Raw genomic sequence first — 23,656 nt, forward strand, 5'->3', positions numbered from 1 at the left:
TTCCTCCTAGCATCACCATTAAAAGATTTCTGAGTCTTGGGTAAAGGGTCGTGTGGTGTTACAGGGCTCTGTTTTAAGCTGGGGTAGTGGGTACCAGAGGGAGTTACAGTTCACCCACCGGCCAGGTGATTTCTATTTCTTTCTGAACCGAGCCTCCTCTTGGGATGAAACACTTGGCCTGATATAAAAAGATGTAAAAGTGCACATTAATTTTTTAAAAGCAGTGGGTACCAAAAGAGCCTTCTGTGTCCTCCATCACCTCCCCCCACCGTGGTCCCCACGACCCTGCGAAATCCCTGACTCTCCTCCCAACATCCATCGGTTTTCATATTTCTTTCCAAAACACTCGAGCAGACATCTCTGCCGGTGCACAGCTTACACAAGGGTTTGCATAAGGAGGACGGCACACGTGTTCTGGAGGGTATTGCCACACAATGCCAACAGCTTGTGAATCCACCTAGTCCTTTACAGCCAAAAAAGTAACAGACGAAAGGGTAACTTCTTTCTGTTGCTTTCTTCTAAGCCAGTGGGAGGGTCATGGATCATAAAGGATCTTGTGGATGGTGACTGGTTGAGGCCATCCACAATCTTAGCTCCGACGGCAATCTTCAGGATTTAATTGAGAGGAAACTTTTATTTTCACCCCGGCATGAATCCAAGTGACGGCAGCTTTAGCCCTGGTCCCTATAAGGAGCCTACCACACACTGTCCCCAGTTTCAGATTCAAATATTAAATTAAAACAGATGTGCAACACTAAAGGAAAATCCGCCACCCAGAACACACCCCATCCCTCCACAAAAGCACCAGGTGTGGGGAAAACCAAGGCCCACTGTTCCACATGCTCACCCTAAACTTAAAAAAGAACAGATTCGAGTCACTCCTTAACCTGGGCTTGTTTCAAAGTCCAGGGAGGCCACCAAGAAGGAGCTGGGGTCTAGACGTTCCGGGGGTGGTCTCCACGGCCCCTCTTGGGCCACTCCTCGTCCACCCACCTGCGCAGGACCTTCTCCACGTCGGCCCTGTGGTAGAGCCTGCAGAGCTCCATGAGCTGGCCCACCGTCCTCTGGCTGTTCCGGAGCAGGAACTCCAGGGTGGGGCTCTGCGGCCGCTGCTCCAGGAAGCACAGTTCATCGTAGGGCATGCCCCACTTGCTTGCAAAATTCCTCCAGTTTTTGACCGTCGGGTGACAGGGATCCAGCTTTATCCTGATCACGTCTAGTAAGTCCTGGTCGTTGAGCAAGTCGCTGATGGTGGGGGCCCGGAGCGAGCAGGAGGAACAGGTACACTTCTCGGTGCAGGGCTCGTCCTTGCTTAGATCTGCAGGAACAAAGGACACAGCCCACTGTGTCAGCAACAGGCCCAAGACGTGTGTGTGTGTGTGTGTGTGTGTGTGTGTGTATGTGTGTGTGTGTTCATCTCTTCCATCCTTTACTTTCCCGCTGAAGGGTAAGCAGCGTCAGTGTCGGTGGGTATCTCACAGAGGACTGCACGCAATATTCATTTCTACATATGCACCAATAACATGCTGTTCTTGCCCTGTTTTGCCCACACTGCGGCATATGCAGGTTCCCAGGCTAGGGGTCAAATTGGAGCTGTAGCCGCCGACCTATATCACAGCCACAGCAGCGCCAGATCCGAGCTACATCTGCGACCTACACTGCAGCTCACGGCAACGTCAGATCCTTAACCGATTGGGCGGGGCCAGGGATCAAACGGGCGCTCTCACGGATACTAGTTGGGTTTGCTACTGCTGAGCCACAATGTCCTGTTCTTGATAGCCAAGGGCAGTTGCTTTGCTGAAAGCCGTGGCCAGATTTTACAAAGCCAGTTTTCCTTCCTTTCTGAGACTCTATGTCCTATGCTGTGGGGATGTGAGACTGTGAAACTGCTGCCAGAACGAGGGCTCCGGGGGCAGATGGCCAGGCAGCGGGGAGGGTGTCAGACACCACCGTCCCATGAGAAAGCCATGCATCCTTACCCGCACCTCAACCTTTACCCCTTCCAAGTCACAAGTCAGCCCTGACAGTTTTTTAATGCCAAGCGCAGCCTGTTAGGGTGTAAAGGATTTGCACAAGTCTTTGAAGGGTCTCTTAAAAAAAAAAAATACACACCCTAAAAACTGGAATATCCACTCCACTCCATATGTGTATTTGAAAATGAGTGATAACTGATAATGCCAGAACACTTACTTTTTAAATTTAGGGCCATCTTATCATCACTTTGCCTTTATCTGTGTTTTCCTCACCTAGTGGGGCTGCCTTTGAAGTGGAGCCAGCGCCCTGAGGTGTGTGAGCTGGGCTGGGCCAGCAGGTGGCTTGGGCTCAGCCTTGCCTAGAAGAGCAGCTCCAGTGTGGAAGGAGGGCTCCCTTCCCCATCAGCCATCTTGGGCCTCGATGTAGTACTTGGAGACATGTTAGCAGGAGGATGAAGTTGGTAGGTAAGCAGTGAGTAGGTCAGAGGTAAGAGATTAGCAGGGAAGAGGCAAACAAGTTATACTACAGCTGAGTCTGTATAGCATGGTAACCCCAGCGACCTAGATTCTGCAATAGCATTGGACCTCCTGGCTCCCCTGACCAGGAACTTTAACAGCCAAAGACTGTGTTGGTGATCACTGGCTTGGAAACTTCTGGGAGGCTAGGATGCCTTTTTCTTTTTAGGGCTGCACCTGCAGCATATGGAGGTTCCCAGCCTAGGGGTCGAATCGGAGCTGCAGCTGCCGGCCTACAGCACAGCCACAGCAATGCAGGATCCGAGCCACGTCTGTGACCTACACCACAGCTCATGGCAACGCTGGATCCCCAACCCACTGAGTGCAGCCTGTAATTGAACCCGAGTCAGGTTTGTTCCCACTGCGCCGTGACGGGAACTCCTATGATGACCTTTTCTGCACTGAGCAGCAGACGTCCCCACTTAGAATGTAAAGAATTTTGAAAAAAAGGGAGTCACTTTGGTGATTGGGAGAGTGAGAACCAGCAATTTTGAGGCACCACGTTCAAATGAAAAGATAATAAGAGCCATGGAAATTGTGCTCATACTCTTTGACCTGTTAATATACCTTCTGAGAATCCACGCTAAGGAGGTCATCTAACATATGTGTATATATGAACATTTTTATCACAGTCGTATTCATGTTCTCCATTAAAAAAAAAAACCTTAAAAATCAAAGGGGACTAGTGAAATAAATTATTATACTACTTGATGGAATATTATTTAAGTAATTATGAAGACGGCAGAGCAACCTAGAAAAATGTTTGTGCTGTTAAGTGAAAAGCACAAGACGTAAAGAATGCATATCCTCTGATTAAAACTGCGGGAAAACTGAATACTCCTACGGAAGTAGATGTACAAAAATAACCATAACCACCGTGGTTAAGGTGGTGGGATTCGGGTTCTATTTTCCTTTCTCTAGTGCTGTTTCTTTAGTTATTTCTATGAAAACTAAAACAATGTGTTCTATGAACAAATACATGATTTAGCACAGAGAAGACTTATCATGGAGTGTCCTTCCTCCTTGCCAAACTTGTCTTAGGTCTTTGAGCCCAGCCCTGCCTACCTTCCCCCCGATTTGGTTCATCAAATAGCTCCTTTCTGTTCCCTCATCTCCAGCCACCCATCTCTACGGAGTCTCTTTCCTTTGTCTACAAATACATACAGCGCTCCTCCACCATAAAAAAATGAGACTCTCTGGAGTTCCCTGGTGGCCTAGTGGTTAAGGATCTGGCATTGTCACTTCTGTGGCTCAGGTTATTGCTGTGGTGCGGGTTTGATCCCTGGCCCAGGAACTTCCCAGGTGCGGCCAAAAAAAAAAAAAAAAAATCTCAAAGTGCCCTTTTTTGATTTCATAATTCACTGAAGTCACTTTCTCTTACTTTTTTTATTCACAGTTAAACTTCTAGAAGGAGAAATCAAAATCTGTTGCCTCCAATGCTTTTTTTTTTTTTTTATGTACCTGAGGCATGCAGAAATCCCCATACCAGGAACTGAACCCAAGCCAGAGCAGTAACCAGAGTTGCTGTAGTGACAACACTGGATCCCTAATCGCTAGGGCATCAGGGAACTCCTGCCTCGTCAGGTTCTTAATGTTCATCTTCTTTGGCTTTGAGTGGCATCTGACCCAGCCTAGTTCTTGCCAAACCCTAGAGACTGAACAAACGTCCCTGCACCCCAACTGCAGAGTCCAGTTCCGATGCAGTAGAAAAATCCAGAGAAGCAAATCCCCACCTGACTTTGAGCATCACCCAGTCCTCCTGCTGCTGCTGATGTCCTCATCACACCAGCTCCCTGTGGATTCAGCTGCCTCTGGAACTGGGCCCAGGACCCTTTTGCCACTTCAGACACTGTCTATTGCACTGAAGGCTGTGTTTTCCTGCAGGTTCCTTCTGACAGCCACGCCCCACACCTCCTCAGGCACATCCTACCGTGTCTGGGCCATGGCCCTTCCCTTGTCTGCCTGACAAGGCCTCATGGCCGAGTCCTTAGGAGTTATAGGGGGGCGTGCTCTCGTCCTGTTCTCAGCCTGAAGCTTTTCCTGTCCATGTGCCCCCCCCATCCCTTTGGTCATCTTTTCCACTCCCAACAACTTCTACAGAGCCCTCCTGTTAGAATGGATGACCCTTTCTTTCAGCAACGGCAGGACCCAGCACAGCCCTTGGCATGTGGTAAATGCTGTGCCCACATGTGCTGTGTGAATGAATGAATGAATGGTCAGCCCTGCCTGCTCAGCTGAGCACCAGAACAGACTGCTGAAAGGCTCCTCCTGGTGTCCAGATGACAACTTCAACTCAAAGGACCTGAAGCAGACCTTGCATTTCTCCCCCTATGCACCCAAAGCACCTCAGTTCCCCTCTTTGCACCCGCAGTTTCCCAGCATCCTTACAGGCTTTTTTCTCTCCATCCAACCAGTTATCAGGGTCACAGCCTCCTTTGAAGCTCTTCATGCCACTCTTCTTTTTTCTTTTTTGTCTTTTTCTAGGACCGCTCCCGCGGCATATGGAGGTTCCCAGGCTAGGGGTCCAATCGGAGCTGTAGCCACTGGCCACAGCCACAGCAACTCAGGATCCAAGCAGCGTCTGCGACCTACACCACAGCTCATGGCAATGCCGGATCCTTAACCCACTGAGCGAGGCCAGGGATCGAACCCACAACCTCATGGTTCCTAGTCGGATTCATTAACTACTGTACCACCGAGGGAACTCCTCTTCATGCCACTCTTCTATTTCCCATGACTACCCTGAATATAATCTGGGCTCCAGAAAAGCGGGGTGACTCAATTCTCTGAATAGACCACCTGTATTTTCTTTTTCAAAGTTTAATTGAACTTAGAAAACCATATAATATAAGCCCAGGGTAGAATATTTTAAAATTATATACAATTAGAAATTTTGTATAAACTTGCACAGTAGGGTTTTCCCACATGCTCATGACTAAGTAACAATTCGATGCAGACCCTTCTATTAAAATTTTGGGCCACATCTTTAATCATCTCACCAGTAATGGAATTAGGCCACAGGGTATGGGCATTTTTTAAGTTTTTACATTGTTTAATTCTATACATTTGATTACCAAGATGTAATTCTATACATCCGATCAGATCTGTCACAAAATATGGCCCTGTTGTTAATAGAGTTTGGAACTGCATGCCAAACCATCATTTCTTACGTGTGCTTTGTTATCTTGGGAACATTATCATCAGAATCCCGGGGACTGCTTTTCAAAAATACAGATGCCCATACCTCATCCCAGACCATAAAATCAGCATTTTGCACAAGATATTCAAGTGACAACACCAACTTTTGGAAATCCTACTCTGAAACCCTCTTCTACCTTGCAGATCGAATCACATCATTTCAAAGCTCAAACACTTTGACCAACACCAGGATACATGTACAGAGTAAACTCTGACCAAGCCTTTTAAGATACCGGGTAGACTTTCACTCTGACAGCTGTTTCTATGCAAACTTCTCAAGGGACCATAAAGCATTCATTATGGCCCCCAAGGGCTCAGCCTGTGTCGCTGCTCAAGGTACATCATTCGGCCTGGAGCTCTCCTTCCCTCACCTTCTCTGCTGGGCAAACCGAGACACTCAAGCCCAATTGGAACACCTACCTCCTCTGGAGAGCCTTTTCAAATCTTTTTTTTTCTCCAATTTATGCTTATCTGGTTTTGGTAGACATTACGATTATCATAATTATTTGCCTATATTTCTGCCTATTTTGCAGTCCTTGAAAACAAAGTATGAGCATTTTAAGGCCATCAGTGCATAGACCCCAAACTGCTTTCCAGAAATCAAAGCTGGACCAGTTTACACTCCAGCTGGAGTGTAGTAATGGTGCTTATCTCCTCTCACCTTTGTCAGCACCAAGTATGCGCTTCAAGAATCTTTGTCAATTGCATTGGTGGAAATGGATAGATTTCCTCCAGGCCTTTTTTGGTGTTTTCTCTCCAATCAGTTTTCTGATTCTTTCCCTTTCACGGACCTTCCTCTAACTGAACTTCCCTGCAGCTACCAAACTTCGTCCATTCTATAAATCTCATCCCAGATATAGGCCTCCCAAGAAGTCTTTCAGCTCCTGCCTAGAAGGCTCTCTTACCCAGAATCCCATCATTTTGCTTGCACTCCTGACTCTGCCTTGCAGTGAGATACTCTGTCTGGTTTTATTGTTGTTTTTGCTCATTATACCTCAAACGCCCTGAGAACAGACCCATATCCTTCTGCGGTGGGTTCCACATCTTAGAGTTTTAAAATGTGGAATTATATTTCTATGTAATACAGTGGGAGTTATTCTTCAGCTCCATTAGTAATGGTGAATAAAGAAGTAAGACTTTTGCTACATGATGGGACAGAAGTTTAATTCTTTAAAAGGAGAACTTTCTAATGTTGAAAGCAGTTTTGCGGTACAAGAGGGAAATAAGAGAAGTTGTGCAACTTTCTTTGCCCTTATTTAAAGGTGGGGCAAAATAATAATATTCTGTCAAGTGGAAAAGAAAGTGGTTTACTAAAGGATATGCATAATTCAGTTTTTGTAAAAGAAGTAATTCAGTCATTCATATCCACATAAAGCATAAACAAATTCACAGGCATAGAAAAGAATCTGGGCATGTGCATAACAAAAATGTTAACAATGGATATTTCCTGGAGCTCCCTGGTGGCTCAGCAGGTTAAGGATCTGGTGTTGTCACTGCTTGGGTCACTGCAGTGGCACAGGTGTGATCCCTAGTCTACGTCATATGCCACAGGCACAGTTAAAAAAAAATCCCAAACAATGGATATTTCCTAATTTTCTATAGTTACTGTGTTTATTGGATACTTATAAATATTTCTTAAATATCACAGAAAAATAAAGTAGGATTTAACCACTAAGTCCAGAATTACATGTATTGGTGTCCGAAGGTCTGCCCTGTATTACCTCCAAAAGGTTCAGGGTTTGGCAGTGTTTTCTACTTTAGTCAAGAAGGGGAATGAGGAGTTACTGTTGTGGCACAGTGGTTAACGAATCCGACTAGGAACCATGAGGTTGTGGGTTCGATCCCTGACCTCCCTCAATGGGTTAAGGATCCGGCGTTGCTGTGAGCTGTGGTGTAGGTCGCAGACGCGGCTCAGATTCTGGGTTGCTGTGGCTCTGGCGTAGGCCAGCGGCTACAGCTCCGATTCGACCCCTAGCCTGGGAACCTCCATATGCCGTGGTAAGCGGCCCTAGAAAAGGCAAATAGACGACAAAAAAAAAAAAAGGAATGAAAACACCAGTAAAGTTTCCATGAAACTCCTTTAAGCTTCTATTTCTTTCAACAGCTACACTGACCATTTACCAGTTTGTTTTAATATACATAGTGTGCCAAAAATCCATGGATTTTTTTTCCTTTAGTATTTTCAATGGCATGCAGGCTAAGCCATTTACCAAACTGGAATCTACACAGACTGCCAACAGTCATGAATTTAAAGTTGCCTTTTAGAATCATAAACTGTAATTAGCTCCCTGAGGACTTAAGCAGATAAACATATTTCTTTTCCTATGAAATACACTTTGTCCTGCCCTGCTGTGAACACTATCACATAAGAGTACATGAAAGGTCAGACTGGGTGATGCCTTGGGGAAGAAACAATTGTGGGGAGACAGACTTAGGACCAAAGAAGTTTTCACCAGAAATAGGGGAAGTCAGAAAGAGAAAGACAAATACCATATGATATCACTTATATCTGGAATCTAATATATGGCACAAAGGAACCTTTCCACAGAAAAGAAACACGTGGACTTGGAGAACAGACTTGTGGTTGCCGAGGGGGAGGAGGAGGGAATGGGATGGACTGGGAGTTTGGGGTTAATAGATGCAAACTATTGCATATGAAATGGATAAGCAATGAGATCCTGCTGAATAGCACGGGTAACTATATCCAGTCACTTGCGATAGAATATGATAGAGGAGAATGTGAGAAAAAGAATATATATATATATATATATATATATATATATATATATATATGTATGTATGTATGTCTGGGTCATTTCGCTGTACAACAGAAATTGACAGAACACTAAATCAACTGTAATGGAAAAAATAAAAATAATTTAAAAATAAAATAAAATGGAGATAATTAAGAAATAGGGGGAAAGGGGATCATTATTTGATGCTTTTCAGTGGCAAGCACAGGGTTGCTGTACAGAAACTCAGAAATTGTTCACTAAATGAATGAATAAGCTGTTATTACTGTTTGATGAATTTTAGGACCTAAAGAGAGAATAAAAACAGGACAGAAGGTCTTTTTATTTTTTATTTTATTTTACTTTATTTGTCTTTTTAGGGCTGCACCCTTGGCATATGGAGGTTCCCAGGCTAGGGGTCTAATCAGAGCTGTAGCTGCCAGCCTACACCACAGCCACAGCAATGAAGGATGTGAGCCACATCTTTAAACTACACCACAGCTCATGGCAACGCCAGATCCTTAACCCCCTGAGCAAGGCCAGGGATCGAACCCTCAACCTCATGGTTCCTAGTCGGATTCGTTTCCACTGCACCATGATGGGACCTCCCAGAATTGGTCTTTAAATACAAAAAGATGGATTGATTCTTGATTGGGAGGAGGAAAGGAGAGTGTTATTTAGAAATGAGGAGTTAATTGTGTATAAAAATTTGCCTAGATGCTCTAACAAGTCGGCTCCTTGCTTGCCACATTTTGACCCTTCATGTGTCCTTCCATCAATGTAGAGCAAGAATGGATCACAGCATTAACTTAGGATGACTTCTTAGTTTAGAAGCCAAAACAGTGGAAGAACTTGCCCTTGGTCAGTTTTGTTTGAGGACTGGCTTAAACTAAGGAAGAATTTATCACAGGAGGAAGGGCCCAACTTCTCAGGGGTTTCCACCATCCCAGTAACTGCTGTTTATCAAATGCCTCACGGATAACCACCCCTGCACTGAGTCCTTGACATCCCGATCACCCGGTTCTGGATCTGTATCAGATGGGACTCTTCAAATGCCAGTGCTCCGACTTCTGGAGCTTGCCTGCTCGTGGCATTTAACATCTGTGGATTGCAGATTCCCCATCTATCAAATGGAGATAATAATAACTTCTGTATCTCATGAATTAAATGAGATAAATGATGTGAAAGCACATTTGTCAAGTCTTGTATAAATGTTATTTAAAGACGTTAGGTTTTATATCTGCTTTTTTAAAGCAGTCTGGGAAGAAAAGAATCCCCATGCTGTCTGGTCTCTGCTGACACCTCCCAGCTCATCCTCTTCTCTATGGTGCTTCACTGCCCACACTTGTCCCCAAAACACTAGGCTCAGTGATGCCTCAGGACCTTTGCACCCACTGGCTCTTCCCCCTGGAGGCCTCCCTCCTCAGAGCTCTACACGGCGGGCTCCTTTGCATTATTTAGACCTTGGTGCACCTTAAAGCAGCATCCTTTCCCTGCAGGAAAAATTCACTGTACTCACTTATTTTCCTCAAGGCACCCACCACCATATGTCATCACACATTGGTGTTTACTATCCATCACTCTCAACTAGCATAAGCTCCAAAAGGACAGGGACTCGGATGTCCCCACTTCATTCCAGGCACAGAGCACGCACTCAATATTTTTGAGTAAATCAAGTGAAGGAAGAAGGTGACACAGAGAAACAGTCAAAATGAAAAAACTCTGGGCAGTCTAGAAAGAGCTACCTAGAAATTTCCAGATGAACGGAAACTGAGTATACATGATGCAGAAGAAAGATTCCTGGTTGCTATGGAGAAGGGGTACACTGTCCCACAAAGGTTACCCACGTGGGCTTCAGAAGCATGCCAAGTGTTGATGCAAGCTGCCATCACGCAGGTGTGCAACTGGGAGGGACAGGTCACTGAGCTTGCTGAGGCCACAGCCTCCTGCTCTGTACAGGGACAGTGATGCCTATTTCATGAAGTTGTTGGAGAATTAAACAAGATCCTCCAGGAAAGCCTGGTAAGCACGCAACAGAGATTGAGTAGCTGCAGATAAGGAACCATAACCAAGAGCAGTAGTTCTCAACCTTGGCCCCCAAATGGAACTCTTCCACCCCACCCCCCTTCCCCTGCCCTCCCACAGAGATTTACAAAACTCCTAATGTTTGGCCCCACCCACCGAGATCCTTATTTCATTGGTTTGGTGGGGTGGGGGGTGGGGGGTGGGGGTGGGTGGGGGTGGGGTGGACATGGGAATTTTTTAAAGCTCTCCTAAAAATTCTAATCCCTGGGCAGACAGGGTTGAAAATCATTGTCTTAAAGACATCTACTGGGTAAGTTCTTAGTCAGAAGGGCCTGCAGTGCCTTTTGGAATGACAGCCACATCCCTTCCAAAGAGACCATGTCTGTTCGGTGACTGCAGAGTCTGTGGAGAGACATCTTCCCCATGCTCATAAACAGAAGAATGGATTTTCCCAGGGGGCTTTTTTGGCCTCTCTCCCCCTACTCTCCATCCTCTCTCTCTCCCTCTCTCTCTCTATCTCTCTTGCACACATTACGCATCACGCCTTCAAGAAGAGTTCAGAACTCAAGCGGGTTCATCTATGAGGTACGTCTCTGTTGTTTAAAACAAAGAAAAGGTTCATGCTCAATGACTCGGAGTCTAATGCTTGAGTTTGCAGCTGGCAGGTTGTAAAATGCTGGTCAATTAACAGTTAATTGTGCATTGGAACCAGATGCAGGACTCACAAGGGTCCTGACTGGCTGAGCCTGGAAAACAGCTCCCGTGGGGATGTTGGCAGTGGATCACAGATTGACTTAATATGCCTCCCCGCAGGGGAGGTGCTGTTTTGTCTTGCACACCCTGGCTTTTCGAGCGCTATTATCACACGGGTGTTTCCTTGCAATGTGCTCAGTACCACTGCTGGCTCTCCATCATTTAGAATAATGACCCCACGATAACTAGGTCTTGAGTTAGTGCAAACAATGAAACAGTACACATTTCATATTGGCAACTTCACCAACAGCAAAATACTGTGGTTCTGAAATAAAATCTCTCTCTCCCAGGTGTCCATAAATAACCAGATTTGTTAAATACCAGTAAGTGTCAAAGGAGAGTCAACTACTTCTGCAATTATGTTTATTAAGGGCACAAATTCATGCCTTATTTCCTGTGTGTGGTTTCCAATGTGGTTGGAAATAAACATATTCAAAATGCCAGTTTATGGCTTTGATAAATCATTGGGGTGAATACACACATTACTCATCAGAGGGAGTTACTCGCTCTGAGCTGGAAAATGATGAAGAATTATTTTTATCTACTGAGAAACCGACCCAAGGGCTTTGGGTGGGCGTTTGATCTCTTAACCAAGGGAAAAACAATATGATTCCATTTTCTCTCTCTAGAACATCCTTTTAAGAAGATATCAAGTTGGCAGCAGCACTAGGGAGTCTAACACACTGGATAAATCTTGGCCAGCAAATCATGCCGGGCCTCAATTCTGTCACTGAAATTGGAGTATAAACAGCGCATTAAAAAAAAAAAGAAAGAACGAAAGAGAAGAAACACACGTAAGAAAGGACCCAGGATGAAACTCAGCATAGAATTTTATATGAATCTGAAATCTGAAATTATGTGACACGACCTATTAAGTGTCGCTTCGTAGACCTAATTTGAAAAAAAAACCGAAAATCCTCTTTTACATACACTTCTAAGCTGTATTAGGTTTAGATTAGGCAAGTGCAGAATTCTACAAGGTCATTAGAAAGTCATTACTGAAAAACCGGCGACTGCGGAGAACAGGTGGGGAGGAGGGACCACGGTCCATGTGATAAATACCACCACTAAGAGGCTTTTAATTCTCCAATTTGGGAGTTTGCTTTCTTTTTTAATAACTGAGCCTTATTCCTTTAATACCCGAACGTTTTCATTCTGAAAAATTGCATGAAAGCATTGTAAAACTTGAATATCTCTTTTAACAGGGTAAACCAAACATCATTTGTTTTGGGGTTTTGTTGTTTTTGTTGTTATTGCTGTTGTTTTAATTCAGGGTCCTATTAGGAATATCTTCTTTCTCCAGCTCTGCCTCCCCCACCCCCCAGGGGAGGGGGTTTCTTTATTCAACAGTTCCACAGGCTTTGCTTTTCCAGAGGTTGCTGATCCTGAACGGTATTCTTATTCTTTCTTTGATTACAAACTGTCAGCTGTCATTTCTCACTCTGGTCTAATCCCTCCTTCTGTCCTACAGCCCTCCCTCCTCCGCACAAGGCATATTTTAACCAGCTATAAACTGGATCACAGATAACCAAGGTTTTCAAATGGCAAGAATTAAATACAAGCCAGGTTCTGAGTTAAGGCTCACCAAGGGCCTGATCCGAGGAAAGTAGCAAGCTTCTGGGAAAAGCAGCTCAGAGACTGACTCTGCAGGGTGGGGCTGGATTTTGGCTTGGTCCTGGCTGAAGACTCTGAGAGAGCTGGAAGCCTGACCTTTGCCCTGTGTGTGACACTCAAGCATTCCAAGTGTGCCTCACAGGACAGGCATCTGACCAATAGAGAGGCAACCTGGGGTGGTGGCCAGCGGGGGTGGGGTGGGGTGGGGGGGATTCAGGCCAGGGCTGGGGCTTGAATCCTACTTAACGACCTCTGTGACTGGGCGCCAGCCACGTGACCCAGCACCAGCCCCAGCCACAGTGCTGCTTCTGTGGCATCCACACAGTGAAGAAAACAATTGAAACTACAGAGTGGTCATGAACACTTTTTTTCCTAAGTATGTCTGCAAAGTGCTTAGGAAAAGGCCTGGTATACGGCGAATGCTAAATCAGCGTTTGTAAGTAAAACAGTAACTATTTCTTAGGTTGCTCTTCTCATTCAAAGGGGAAATAGGAGGATCTGCTTGTGACCATTCTTCCAAGTGCAAAGCCATTAGGTCAGTGTTTCTCACTTGCTTGTTTATGAAAACAAACAAACAAACAAACAAACCCAAACCCAACCAAACATCGAACACTCCTCTGGGCAAAGCATCATGTTGAGCAGTGAAGATGTTAATTCCCACAGCACAATTTCTGCTCTCAGTAACACTACCTGCTCTCACTGCAAAGTTTGTCTTTGAAGGTCTTCCATTTCCTTTAAATGTAGGTAAAATTTTTTGGAGACAACCCTAAATTTGATTAAAGTGAATCTATTAATTAATAATGACCTTACCTCATAAGAGTCTTTGAAGGATTTGTAGATATTTCTAAACAACTTACTTGATTCATTCTCATTTTAGCTGACATTTCATATCCAAGTGCAGGGTACTAGTCTTTAAAAAGTTTAAATGTATATTTTACTTTTTTAATTAGAAAAGAAATAAGTGTGTGTCACAGAAAATCTAAAAACGCAGATGAGCCTATGGAAAAAAAAAGTTCATGTTCTCATCACAGTCAGCCTTTTAGGAATTTCCTTGGTTATTTTAGCATGCATTGTATGTACTGGCCCACATCAGATGATTTGTTATATCTACATTTGTAAGTAGAGATTAAAGTTTTGAGGGTAGATTTTTCTGATAACCACTCATGTTAGAACTTTTTTTAAATATAGGAGAATGAAAACAAAATTAAAACTGCCTCTGCTTATATGCAATGATGCACTCTCCTGCCCTACCTTATTCAGGTATGTACTTCTAATTTGAGCCTGTGTCCACTGCAGCATCTGAGCAAGAGAGATCATTATGAGCTGGTGGCCCCAGCCTCTTAGAGGCGTGGATTGTAGTCCAAGGAAGGTACGTCCCACTGGGTGTCTGGATGAGACCTGGACATTGGGTGTCCCATGAAAACTGATGGCCCAATTTCTCCCTTAATGATTTCTCTAATCACAGCAGGGCAGTGGCTGAACCGGGACCATAATCCCAACTTCTGTTTTCCAGAGGCATTCTTTTGCCACTTGATTTCCTTAGAAAGCCTGGCACACAATTTTGGTCTTTAATAAATAAAAATCTGTTGAGTGGGAAAAAAAAAAAAGTCACCTGTAATCTTAGCACCCTGAGATAAAATTGCTGCTAACATCATATTTCTAAGAGGGAAAAAAAGTCAATGATGCACTGACCATTCTGATTTTCAGCATGGTTACCTGGGCACAGTCTAGGATTGATGACATTGTCCGAAGGGTTTTATGGGTTCTCCCATCCTTCCTTAAAAAAAGAAACAAATCTGGAGTTCCCGTCGTGGCACAGTGGTTAAAGAATCTGACTAGGAACCATGAGGTTGCAGGTTCGATCCCTGGCCTTGCTCAGGGGGTTAAGGATCCAGCATTGCCGTGGGCTGTGGTGTAGGTTGCAGACGCAGCTCAGATCCCGAGTTGCTGTGGATCTGGCGTAGGCCAGCAGCTACAGCTCCGATTCACCCTCTAGCCTGGGAACCTCCATATGCCACAGGAGTGGCCCTAGAAAAGGCCAAAAGACAAATAAATAAATAAATAAAATAAAGAAACAAACCCCTGGTGGTTTGGGTTATTCAATACACATTAAAAAAATATTTTTAAATGTTGCCGAGGTTTCTTTTTTTCCTCTGATTATTATTTTGGTAGCTTATTTTCATGCTTAATCCATATTTTGCCCATGATTAATTAATGAGAAACCTAAACATTGCCAAAGTTTCCATCTTACGATAAAGAAAAAAAAAAGGTGGAGGAAAACAAGGCAAGAAAGACATTTTTTTGGTTAAACACTAAAAGCAGAAAGCAGTGGGGATCAGCATTCGGTCTAAAGTCGGGAGGGCCCTCTGGGCCCCCTAAAGTGCTGGAGGAGGCAGAGAGGGAAGGGAGGCAGCAGGTACCTGAGCCGGCCCTTCCCACCCTTGGCTGGTGTGCCTAAGTCCCACTGTTCCCTTTCCCTGGCAAAGTTCCCCACTAGCCAGAACTCAGAGGGAGGGAGGAAGGGAGAGGGTCGGTTCTGACCCTCGATGGATACTAAACCCACCCAAATGAGGACCCTGCCCTGCCCAGCACAGGCAAAGGAGGGTCAGGACAGAGAACATACTCTTCGAAGGCTTTTGTGAAATCCTGTAAGATTTTTTGCAGTTCCCGAAGGCATGTGGTTAGAAAGTTTCTCTAGCCCGTAATACAGATTTTTCAAAGTTAATGGATGGGCAATGGGACCCTACTGTACAGCACAGGAAAATGTGGGTGACCGGGTCGCTTTGCTGTACAACAGAACTTGAAGAAACATTGTAAGTCAACTATACTTTAATAATAACAATAATAAGTTTTTTTAAAAAGTTAATGATCAACATTGTCTCAAATGATCTTGAATTTTAGCCACATAAGCTATCCCAGAAACCCAGATATCTTTAGGGTCAACCATTTACCTGAAAGGGGATCTCTAGTACTGTCTGGAAAGCCATTTTCTTCTCCCTAAAAAAAAGAAAGAAAGAAAAAAGAACAAAAAGCCATCTTAAGTAAAATCATACCCATGTGTATTGCAGATGTTATCAATTTTCCAATGTAGTTAAATTTCCACCAAAACCGGGGTGGGGTGGGGTGATGGATCTTAAGCACAGCAGTTTAGTAACCGTGTCTCCTCCTAGAATATAAGCTCCTGGAGGGCAGGAGTCCTTGTCTATTTGCTCCCCGTCCTGAGTCCTGAGTGGTTAGAATGATGTCCAGCACATAGTCCTCAGCAAATGTTTGCTAAATGAATTACTGTCCATGTGTGTAACATATGTATGTATTCTGGCCATGCCCCCAGCATGTGGAAATTTCTGGGATAGGGATCAAACCTGAGCCATAGCAGCGACCCAAGCCGCCAGAGTAACAACACGAGATCCTTAACCACTGCGCCACAAGGGAACTCCTGTCCTTATACTTTAAAAAAAAAAAAAAAACTGTATAAATGCACACAATATGCTACCATTTTATTTTATATTATATTATGGACCAGTTCTCTGATTTTGTTCCCTATCTATTCTATGTTGGGCTTCTTGTTTGTCAGTCCAGGTCATAATTCTTTCCTGTATCTGTCATCCTTTTAAGTACATAGTACAAAGCAGTAAAGAGAAACTGTTAGGAAGCAACGACCAATTCTCTTGTGAGGGAATCATGTTTCTGCCCGCCTGACTGAGGTTCTGTTTTTACAACCAAGGCCAAGCCACAGGATATACCATCTGAAGGGATTTACCTGATCTTCTTGTGTGTGGGGGAGGGTGTTTTCAATGAAGTCAGCAGAGGAGACCCCCCAGTAGAAGTCTGCTTATGCTAACTCTATCTTTATGCAACTAAAATCTCTCTCAGCAGCTGAAGCGTCCCCTCTGCCCACAGTAGTGCAGAAGCAGCACTAGAGGTGGGCCAAAGCCCCAGATGTGGGCCCAGCTGCACATCCCTTACCAGCACTGACCTCTGATTCCTCATTTGTACATTAAGGTGGCTGGTAGATTAGCTTCCCCCTAAGACACACTCCATTCTCACGTCTCAAGATGTGCGAACTCCCAGATGTCAAGCATCTTAAACAGTCTTTGCCTCTTAACCTCCTAAGAAGCCTTTCTCCTTGCTCCCAGCTCATAAATTCCCATGTCTCAGCAGTGGACAGACATCTGCCTAATTACAAGCCCAATTTATCTCACACAGAAGAAGCATCCCCATGTCTTACTAGCTAGATTTTCCTCCCCAACTCATCTAAATATTTGCTTTTGTCTGGGTCCCTTTCCTCCCTCCCTACTGTCCTTACTGGAACAAAAAGCAACCTGCTCACCATCCATGCAGTTTCTAAGAGTTATGGGAAGTCTTGGAAAGGACAAAAACTCCTCTCTGCGACGTTTTCCTTCTGCAAGGTGAACCCAGAAGTTCAGAGATGTTAGGGCCACTATTCACTATTCGCTGGGTCGTGTGGAGACCTGCCTTTTCGCATCTGTGCCACTCCGGCAGGACCGGGCAGGCTCGGCCCTAACAACACTGTCACGGTTCTGCTCACTGAACTGGAAACTTGCACGGAGGAGGAAGCAGAAATAGGACCTTCCCGTGGTGTCAAGAGACACAACTGTTACAGCTTGACAGATTTCGTAGTACTAACGAAGAGGTCCTGCTAAAACATGCACTTGCCTTTTTTTTTTTTTTGTCTTTTTTGCCACTTCTAGGGCCGCTCCCACGGCATATGGAGGTTCCCAGGCTAAGGGTCAAATCAGAGCTGTAGCTGCCGGCCTAAGCCACAGCCACAGCAATGCCAGACCCAAACCTCATCTGTGACCTACACCATAGCTCATGGCAATGCCGGATCCTTAACCCACTGAGCGAGGCCAGGGATCGAACCCGCAACCTCATGGTTCCTAGTCAGATTCGTTAACCACTGAGCCTCGACGGGAACTCCAACATGCACTTGCTTTTAAGTAGAGACTATGTTATACAGCGTATTTGATTTGATTTCTCATAATCTGGAGAAAATTTTACCAAAATCTGGGTCTAGCTAGAATCGTCCCCCTGATGCAAGTGAGGGACGTGGGACATCGACTCTGAGGGATGTTGACATGAAGGTTGATAAGGACAGAATTTTTTTTTTTTTGTCTTTTTGCCTTTTCTTGAGCCGCTCCCACAGCATATGGAGCTTCCCGGGCTAGGGATCCAAACGGAGCTGTAGCCACCGGCCTACGCTACAGCCACAGCAACGTGGGATCCGAGCCGCGTCTGTGACCTACACCACAGCTCACAGCAACGCCGGACCGTTAACCCACTGATCAAGGGCAGGGATAGAACCCGCAACCTCGTGGTTCCTAGATGGATTCGTTAACCACTGCGCCACGAGGGGAACTCCAAGGACAGAATTTAGATCTACCATCTTTGTTCTTGCTTTGGATCTGTTCTGCTACTTTTTAGGTTAGTTTCCTAAGAGTGAAATATGAAAGGACTTATTTTTGTGGTTTTCAGGGTCTTCCTCATTGGAGATCTTTATTCAGCTCCTCTTTACTGGGTAGCTAATATTTACAAGCTCCAGGGGGAAACCCATTAAAGATAAAAGGAGCTGATCCCCTGACGGCAAGGCCTGTGCCCAGTCACACGAGGGAAATAGAGATGCATAAGAGTAACTGAACACAAGGCAGAAGATGGTGAACTCTGATAGGGAGGAAGAGGTGAGAGGTTTTTTCCAAGTAAAAAGCCCAGAGGAGATGCTGAGATGAGCCCTGTTGTGGGTGGGGACTTGGGAAGAAGGGGCATTTAGCCAGAGGACACGTGAGTACAGAAGGAAGGGGAAATGCATGAGGTCCCTGTGGGGCACTCTGCCTGAAGCAAATGCAGTGAGAGAGGAACAGAGGGAGAGGAGATGGGAAAATGGACTAAGGCCTGATAGCTGGTCTTGGGCAGCGGGAGTCACCAAGGGGCCCTGGCCAGAAGCAGGACGCCCTTGGAGCTTCCAGCAGCAGGGAGGCATAGAGGGACACAGGTGGCCAGGCGCTTTGATGGGAGGGAAGCATGACTGACTGAAAGCTAGGACTATGAGCCCCCCAAACTCCTCCTTTGGAGAGAAGGGGATAAAGCTACAACCACAGCAGGGGTACAGCCAGACAGAGACAAGCGAGAGGAGGCAAAACCAAGAACAAGTTTTGAAGATGTGACAGAGGACATGTTGGATGGAGGAGAGTTTTGAGATGTGATGGAGGAAGTCTCACAGAAGCGGAAGCCGCAGCGGGTCCTCGGGAGAGGCGGAACAGGAGATGCAGAGAAGGATGCTGAGGTGCTCAAGGGAGAAGAGGAGGCGGTGGGTGGGGGCATGCAGTGAGGTCACAACCTAGAGCAGCACCAGCACCTCCATTCCAGTGGCAAGGGGGTTAATGAGAGAGGCCAATGGAGAAGGGCTCTGAGGGCCACATGAAGACAAGGGCTCGTGAGGAAAAGAGTGAATTCTGAAAGCAGTTCTGGCAGCGTCTGCCTGGTGGGCAGTAAGGACGTGGAGACCCCCTCTCTTAGCCCTTCTAGCTGCTTCACTTTTTCCCGGCTTTGAGGCCCAGGCTCAGGTATCACCTGCTTCTCCCAAGTCCCAGTCTGGGTTACACACTGGGTGTTCCCACGGGTCCTGTGCCTGGCATGCCAGGCTGCTTGCTACACTGGGTGTGGAGGTTTCAAGTATCTCTTCCACTCTAGACTCTAGACTAGGAGGCAGAGGCTCTTGCCCATGCGACATGGTAAAGATTAGCACCCATTTGAGACAGACAGATAACACAGAATATCTGCAGAAGGGAGGGTGAGTGGGAGGGAGGAAAGAAGACAAACAGCAGGGCTCTGAGTTCTCCAGCCCAAGGCAAGGACTGTTGTTCCTCTGAGGCTCTCCTTACCACCCCACCACCCCCACCCCCTCCCCCCCATCATTCCCTCTGACCCTGCTCTCTGGCCTCATCTTGGTCACCATTTGTGCAGCCTCCACCCCTAGCCCATTCTTCTGGTCTCTCCTGGCTCTTGTCCCTTAGTCACTGTAGAGCATCTTAGTATTGTTTAAAACACCCCAGATGTGTCCATCAGCTGCAGGCCCCTTGCCAGTCTCTAGCTCTTCATGAATTCTATGTGACTCTAAATGCTGAGTGTTGCTGGGAAAAAGCAGTGACAAGCCTCACACATCCACGAGGTCACAAGTTTGATCTTGGCTGGGTCCCTGCTGCTCTTTGGTCATTCTTGGTTTCCCTTCTAACTGTCCTTATTAAGGCCCTTTTGGGTCCAGTTCCAAAACTTTTCCATTCATGCCCCCAGCCCCTAAGATGTAGGCTGGACCAAAGTATTATCCCCTATTCTCTCCTTCACTTCTATTTCCAAAGAGATGGTGTCTTTTCATCCTCAAGGTCTGTCCTTTATCCTTGGACTATGGTCCTGTGCAGATGTTTTTAACAGCACTTACTAGGAAGGGTGGGGCCATGTCTTATTTGTCTTTATATCACTAGCACTGAGCTCAGATACTGTGTTCTAAAAATCTTAGTTCAGTTAAACCGCACTCAGCATCATTGCAGGGTGGCCTCTCCATGCAACATGGGACTTGCCTCCAGGACCAGATCAGCTCTGAGGAGAGGCCTGAGATGGGCAGGGGAGCAGGGGTCCAGCTCACAGATAAGACACAGGATACAGAGGGTTCAGCAAGTCCTGCAATGGTTCTGGAAGCAGTGAGGGTGGGGATTTCCAAGAGGAGGTTGATTCCACTCAGATATTAGAGGGGCGGGACACGCCAATAGGGAAGGTAGGCAGATGACACTTGGTGACCCCCAGGATGAGTACCAGCAATCCTCAGGAGGGAGCCTGGTGGTGGAACTGAACATGAGTATAGCTCTGGGAACGGGAGTCCAGGAGGCTGGGGACCCATGACTTGGGCACAGAAGCCTAGCCCTGGGCATCCCTGGGGTGCTGGGTCCAGGTCTGAGGAAATGAATGGGCCAATCACTTGCTCTATTAACAATGATCCAGGAACAGAGAGGACAGAGTTGAGAGTCAGAGTGGCAGTGGGCTTACCTGTGAGCAACCCAGGATGGCAGGGGAAATGTAACAGGGGCTTAAAATGATTCCCTTCATCATCTCCTTTGCAGCTTGTCCCTTCCCCTCCAAGCGATTCCCCCACCCCCACCCCCCAACCCCGGGCCTCAGAGCAGATATGAGCCTCCCCTTTTCTCAGCCAGCTCCCCCAGCCCGCCCCTCCCTCCCACCTGCACTCCTTCCCCACTTCGTGATAGCTGACTTCCGCTGCGTGTGTACTATATGCCAGAGAGATGATGCTTTACTGGGTCAGCTCATTTCCTTCTCCAGATGCCGAGGAGCTGAGAACCACCCCACACAAATGATGAAACACTATTCAGGGGACCCCTTTAAACTCTGGGTGAAGTTCAAGTGTTGGTTTTGTGGAAGAGAATCGTTTTTGGAGATGACTGTGTCTGTCTGCCAAAAGGAAAAGGTCTAGATAAGAAAAGAGAAGGAGGAGTTCCCATCGTGGTGCAGCAGAAACGAATCTGACTAGGAACCATGAGGTTGTGGGTTCGATCCCTGGCCATGCTCAGTAGGTTAAGGATCCAGCGTTGTCATGAGCTGTGGTGTCACAGACATGGCTTGGATGTGATCTTGCTGTGGCTGTAGTGTAGGCTGGCAGTTGCAGCTCCAATTTGACCCCTAGCCTGGGAGCCTCCATATGTTGTGGGTGCAGCCCTAAAAAGCAAAAAAAAAAAAAAAAAAGAAAGAAGAAAGAAAGAAAAAGGAAACAAACTTAATGTCCATTGACAAATGAATAGATTAACAAAATGTGGAATACTATTCAGCCTTAAAAAAGGAAGGAAGTTCTGACACAGGCTACATCAAAGATGAACCTTTAAGACATTATGTTGAGTGAAATAAGCCAGACACAGAAGGACAAATACAGTTTGATCCATTTATATGAATTACCTACAGGAGTCAAATTCAAAGAGACAGAAAATCAAATAATGATTTTCAGGGGGTGAGGAGAGATAGAATGGGAAGTTAATGTTCAACAGGTGTAGACTTTCAGTTTGCAAAGATGAAAAGGTTCTGGAGACACATGGTAGTGATGGTTGCACAACAGTGTGAGTGTACTTAATGCCTCTGAACCATATTCCTAAAAATGGTCAAGATGGTAAATATTGTCTGTGTATTTTACCAATTAATTTTTTTTAATATCCTTGGGAAATCTGCAGGTAACCGCAAAGTTGAACACCAGTGTTTTATATATTCAAGTAGGATAAAGAAAACCCCCATTTTGTAAAACCTTTCCATTGTGAATACGGGGAAATTACCTTAGATTTGGGCAGATGTCTTAACTGCTGCCAAGAATTCTATGAGTAGGAAGGAAATTGGCCAGGTGACATTAATTTTGCATCCTGGTTAGTTTATAACCCAGCAGTCAGGTCCCATTTCTGCTTAGGGAGCTGAAGGATCCAGGTGCTGAACAAGGGTCACCCCCGGGGTCTTACACATGGTGACTTCATACCAGGCTCCAAGCAGCAGCAAGCCCAGGACCAAGAAGACCCCCAGGGTAAAGCTCTCCACTCAGAGATGAACATGTGCCTGATGGGCCAAAGATTCTGACAGGCTGATGGGGAGGGTCCTAGCCAGCACCTAGCGGCTAGGTACCAGTCTTCTGGGAAACATGCTCTTCAAGACCGTCCACTCCATCTTTAAATGTCTCTGCTTGGCTAACTGATAACAAGTCCTATCATCATAATGTTGCCACCCAAGGGGAGGACAAGTGAGTGGGAAAGCACTCAACAGGCTGGTTAAGCTGACTCTAGCCTAAGCCTGCCTGGAAACCATCACGAAGACCAAAGTTCTCACTGCCCACCTGCTGGCAATGACTCACAAGATGGCCAAAGAACCCGAGAAGAAATGCCTCCCTTGCAATCAACTTATGCACCTGAGGTACCAGTTCAGTCGAATTACTTAACTAGCTTCTTTAGGAGAACAACCAATGCTAAAGCCTGGTGTCTCTGCTTAATGAAAATATTTTAGTAAAAAGGACTTTGAAAATATGATTTTAAATGCCTGAGTGTGCCAGGGTCACAGGGCTTCCACAGCATGGATTTAGACTGTTCCAAATGTTCTCCCATCCCTTGGCCAGCAAAACTCAAACACCTTTCAGTGGTACGAATTCCCAAGAATCTGTGTAAATCTTCTGAATACATATAATACAATACAATAAATCTGGAGATTTATTGACCATCCACTTCTAAACATTAGGACTAGGCTCTGAGTCTCCTGTTGGGTTATTCTAAAGTAATTTATTCTTGGTTCTTTTTCTGCAAATTAATTACTACTCTTGTAGTAACTGTTTACATTTATTTTTATTTTTATTGAAGATAACATATAGAAAACTGGACACATTTATGTATTTGAAAGTACACAGCATAGCTCAGAGATGTTGCAGGTGTGGTTCCAGACCACCATAATGAAGCAAATATTTCAATAAGGCAAGTCACAAATTTTTTGGTTTCCCAGTGGATATTAATGTTTACACTATCCTGTAATCCATTAAGTGTGCAAATGCATTCTGTCTAAAAAACAGCCTACCTACCTTAATTTTAAAACACTTTATTGCTAAAAAAATGCTAACTGTCACCTGAGCCTTCAGCAAGTCCTACTCTTTGCAGTGGCAACATCAAAGATCACTGCTCGCAGGTCATCGTAACACATATGATAACCATGAATAAATCTGAAATATTGCGAGAGTTACAAAATATGACACAGAGAGGCGAAGTGAATGTCCATAGACTTACTGGATGCAGGCTTTCCCTAAGCCTTCAA

General features: G+C 45.5%; 1 protein-coding gene across 1 annotated transcript in view; it reads right to left on the reverse strand.

The window, feature by feature from the left end:
* Positions 1–614: 614 nt before the first annotated feature.
* EDARADD (EDAR associated via death domain) overlaps positions 615–23,656 on the reverse strand; it is a 64,372-nt gene continuing 41,330 nt past the window's right edge. The window contains exons 5-6 of the mRNA XM_047762269.1: positions 15,763–15,808; positions 615–1,318 (exon numbers count right to left, since the gene is read on the reverse strand). Coding sequence (XP_047618225.1) covers positions 936–1,318; positions 15,763–15,808 — 429 coding nt within the window. The 3' untranslated portion in view covers positions 615–935. The remainder of the gene's footprint in view (positions 1,319–15,762; positions 15,809–23,656) is intronic.

This window comes from Phacochoerus africanus, chromosome 15, assembly GCF_016906955.1.
Source record: "Phacochoerus africanus isolate WHEZ1 chromosome 15, ROS_Pafr_v1, whole genome shotgun sequence".
NCBI lineage: Eukaryota > Metazoa > Chordata > Mammalia > Artiodactyla > Suidae > Phacochoerus > Phacochoerus africanus.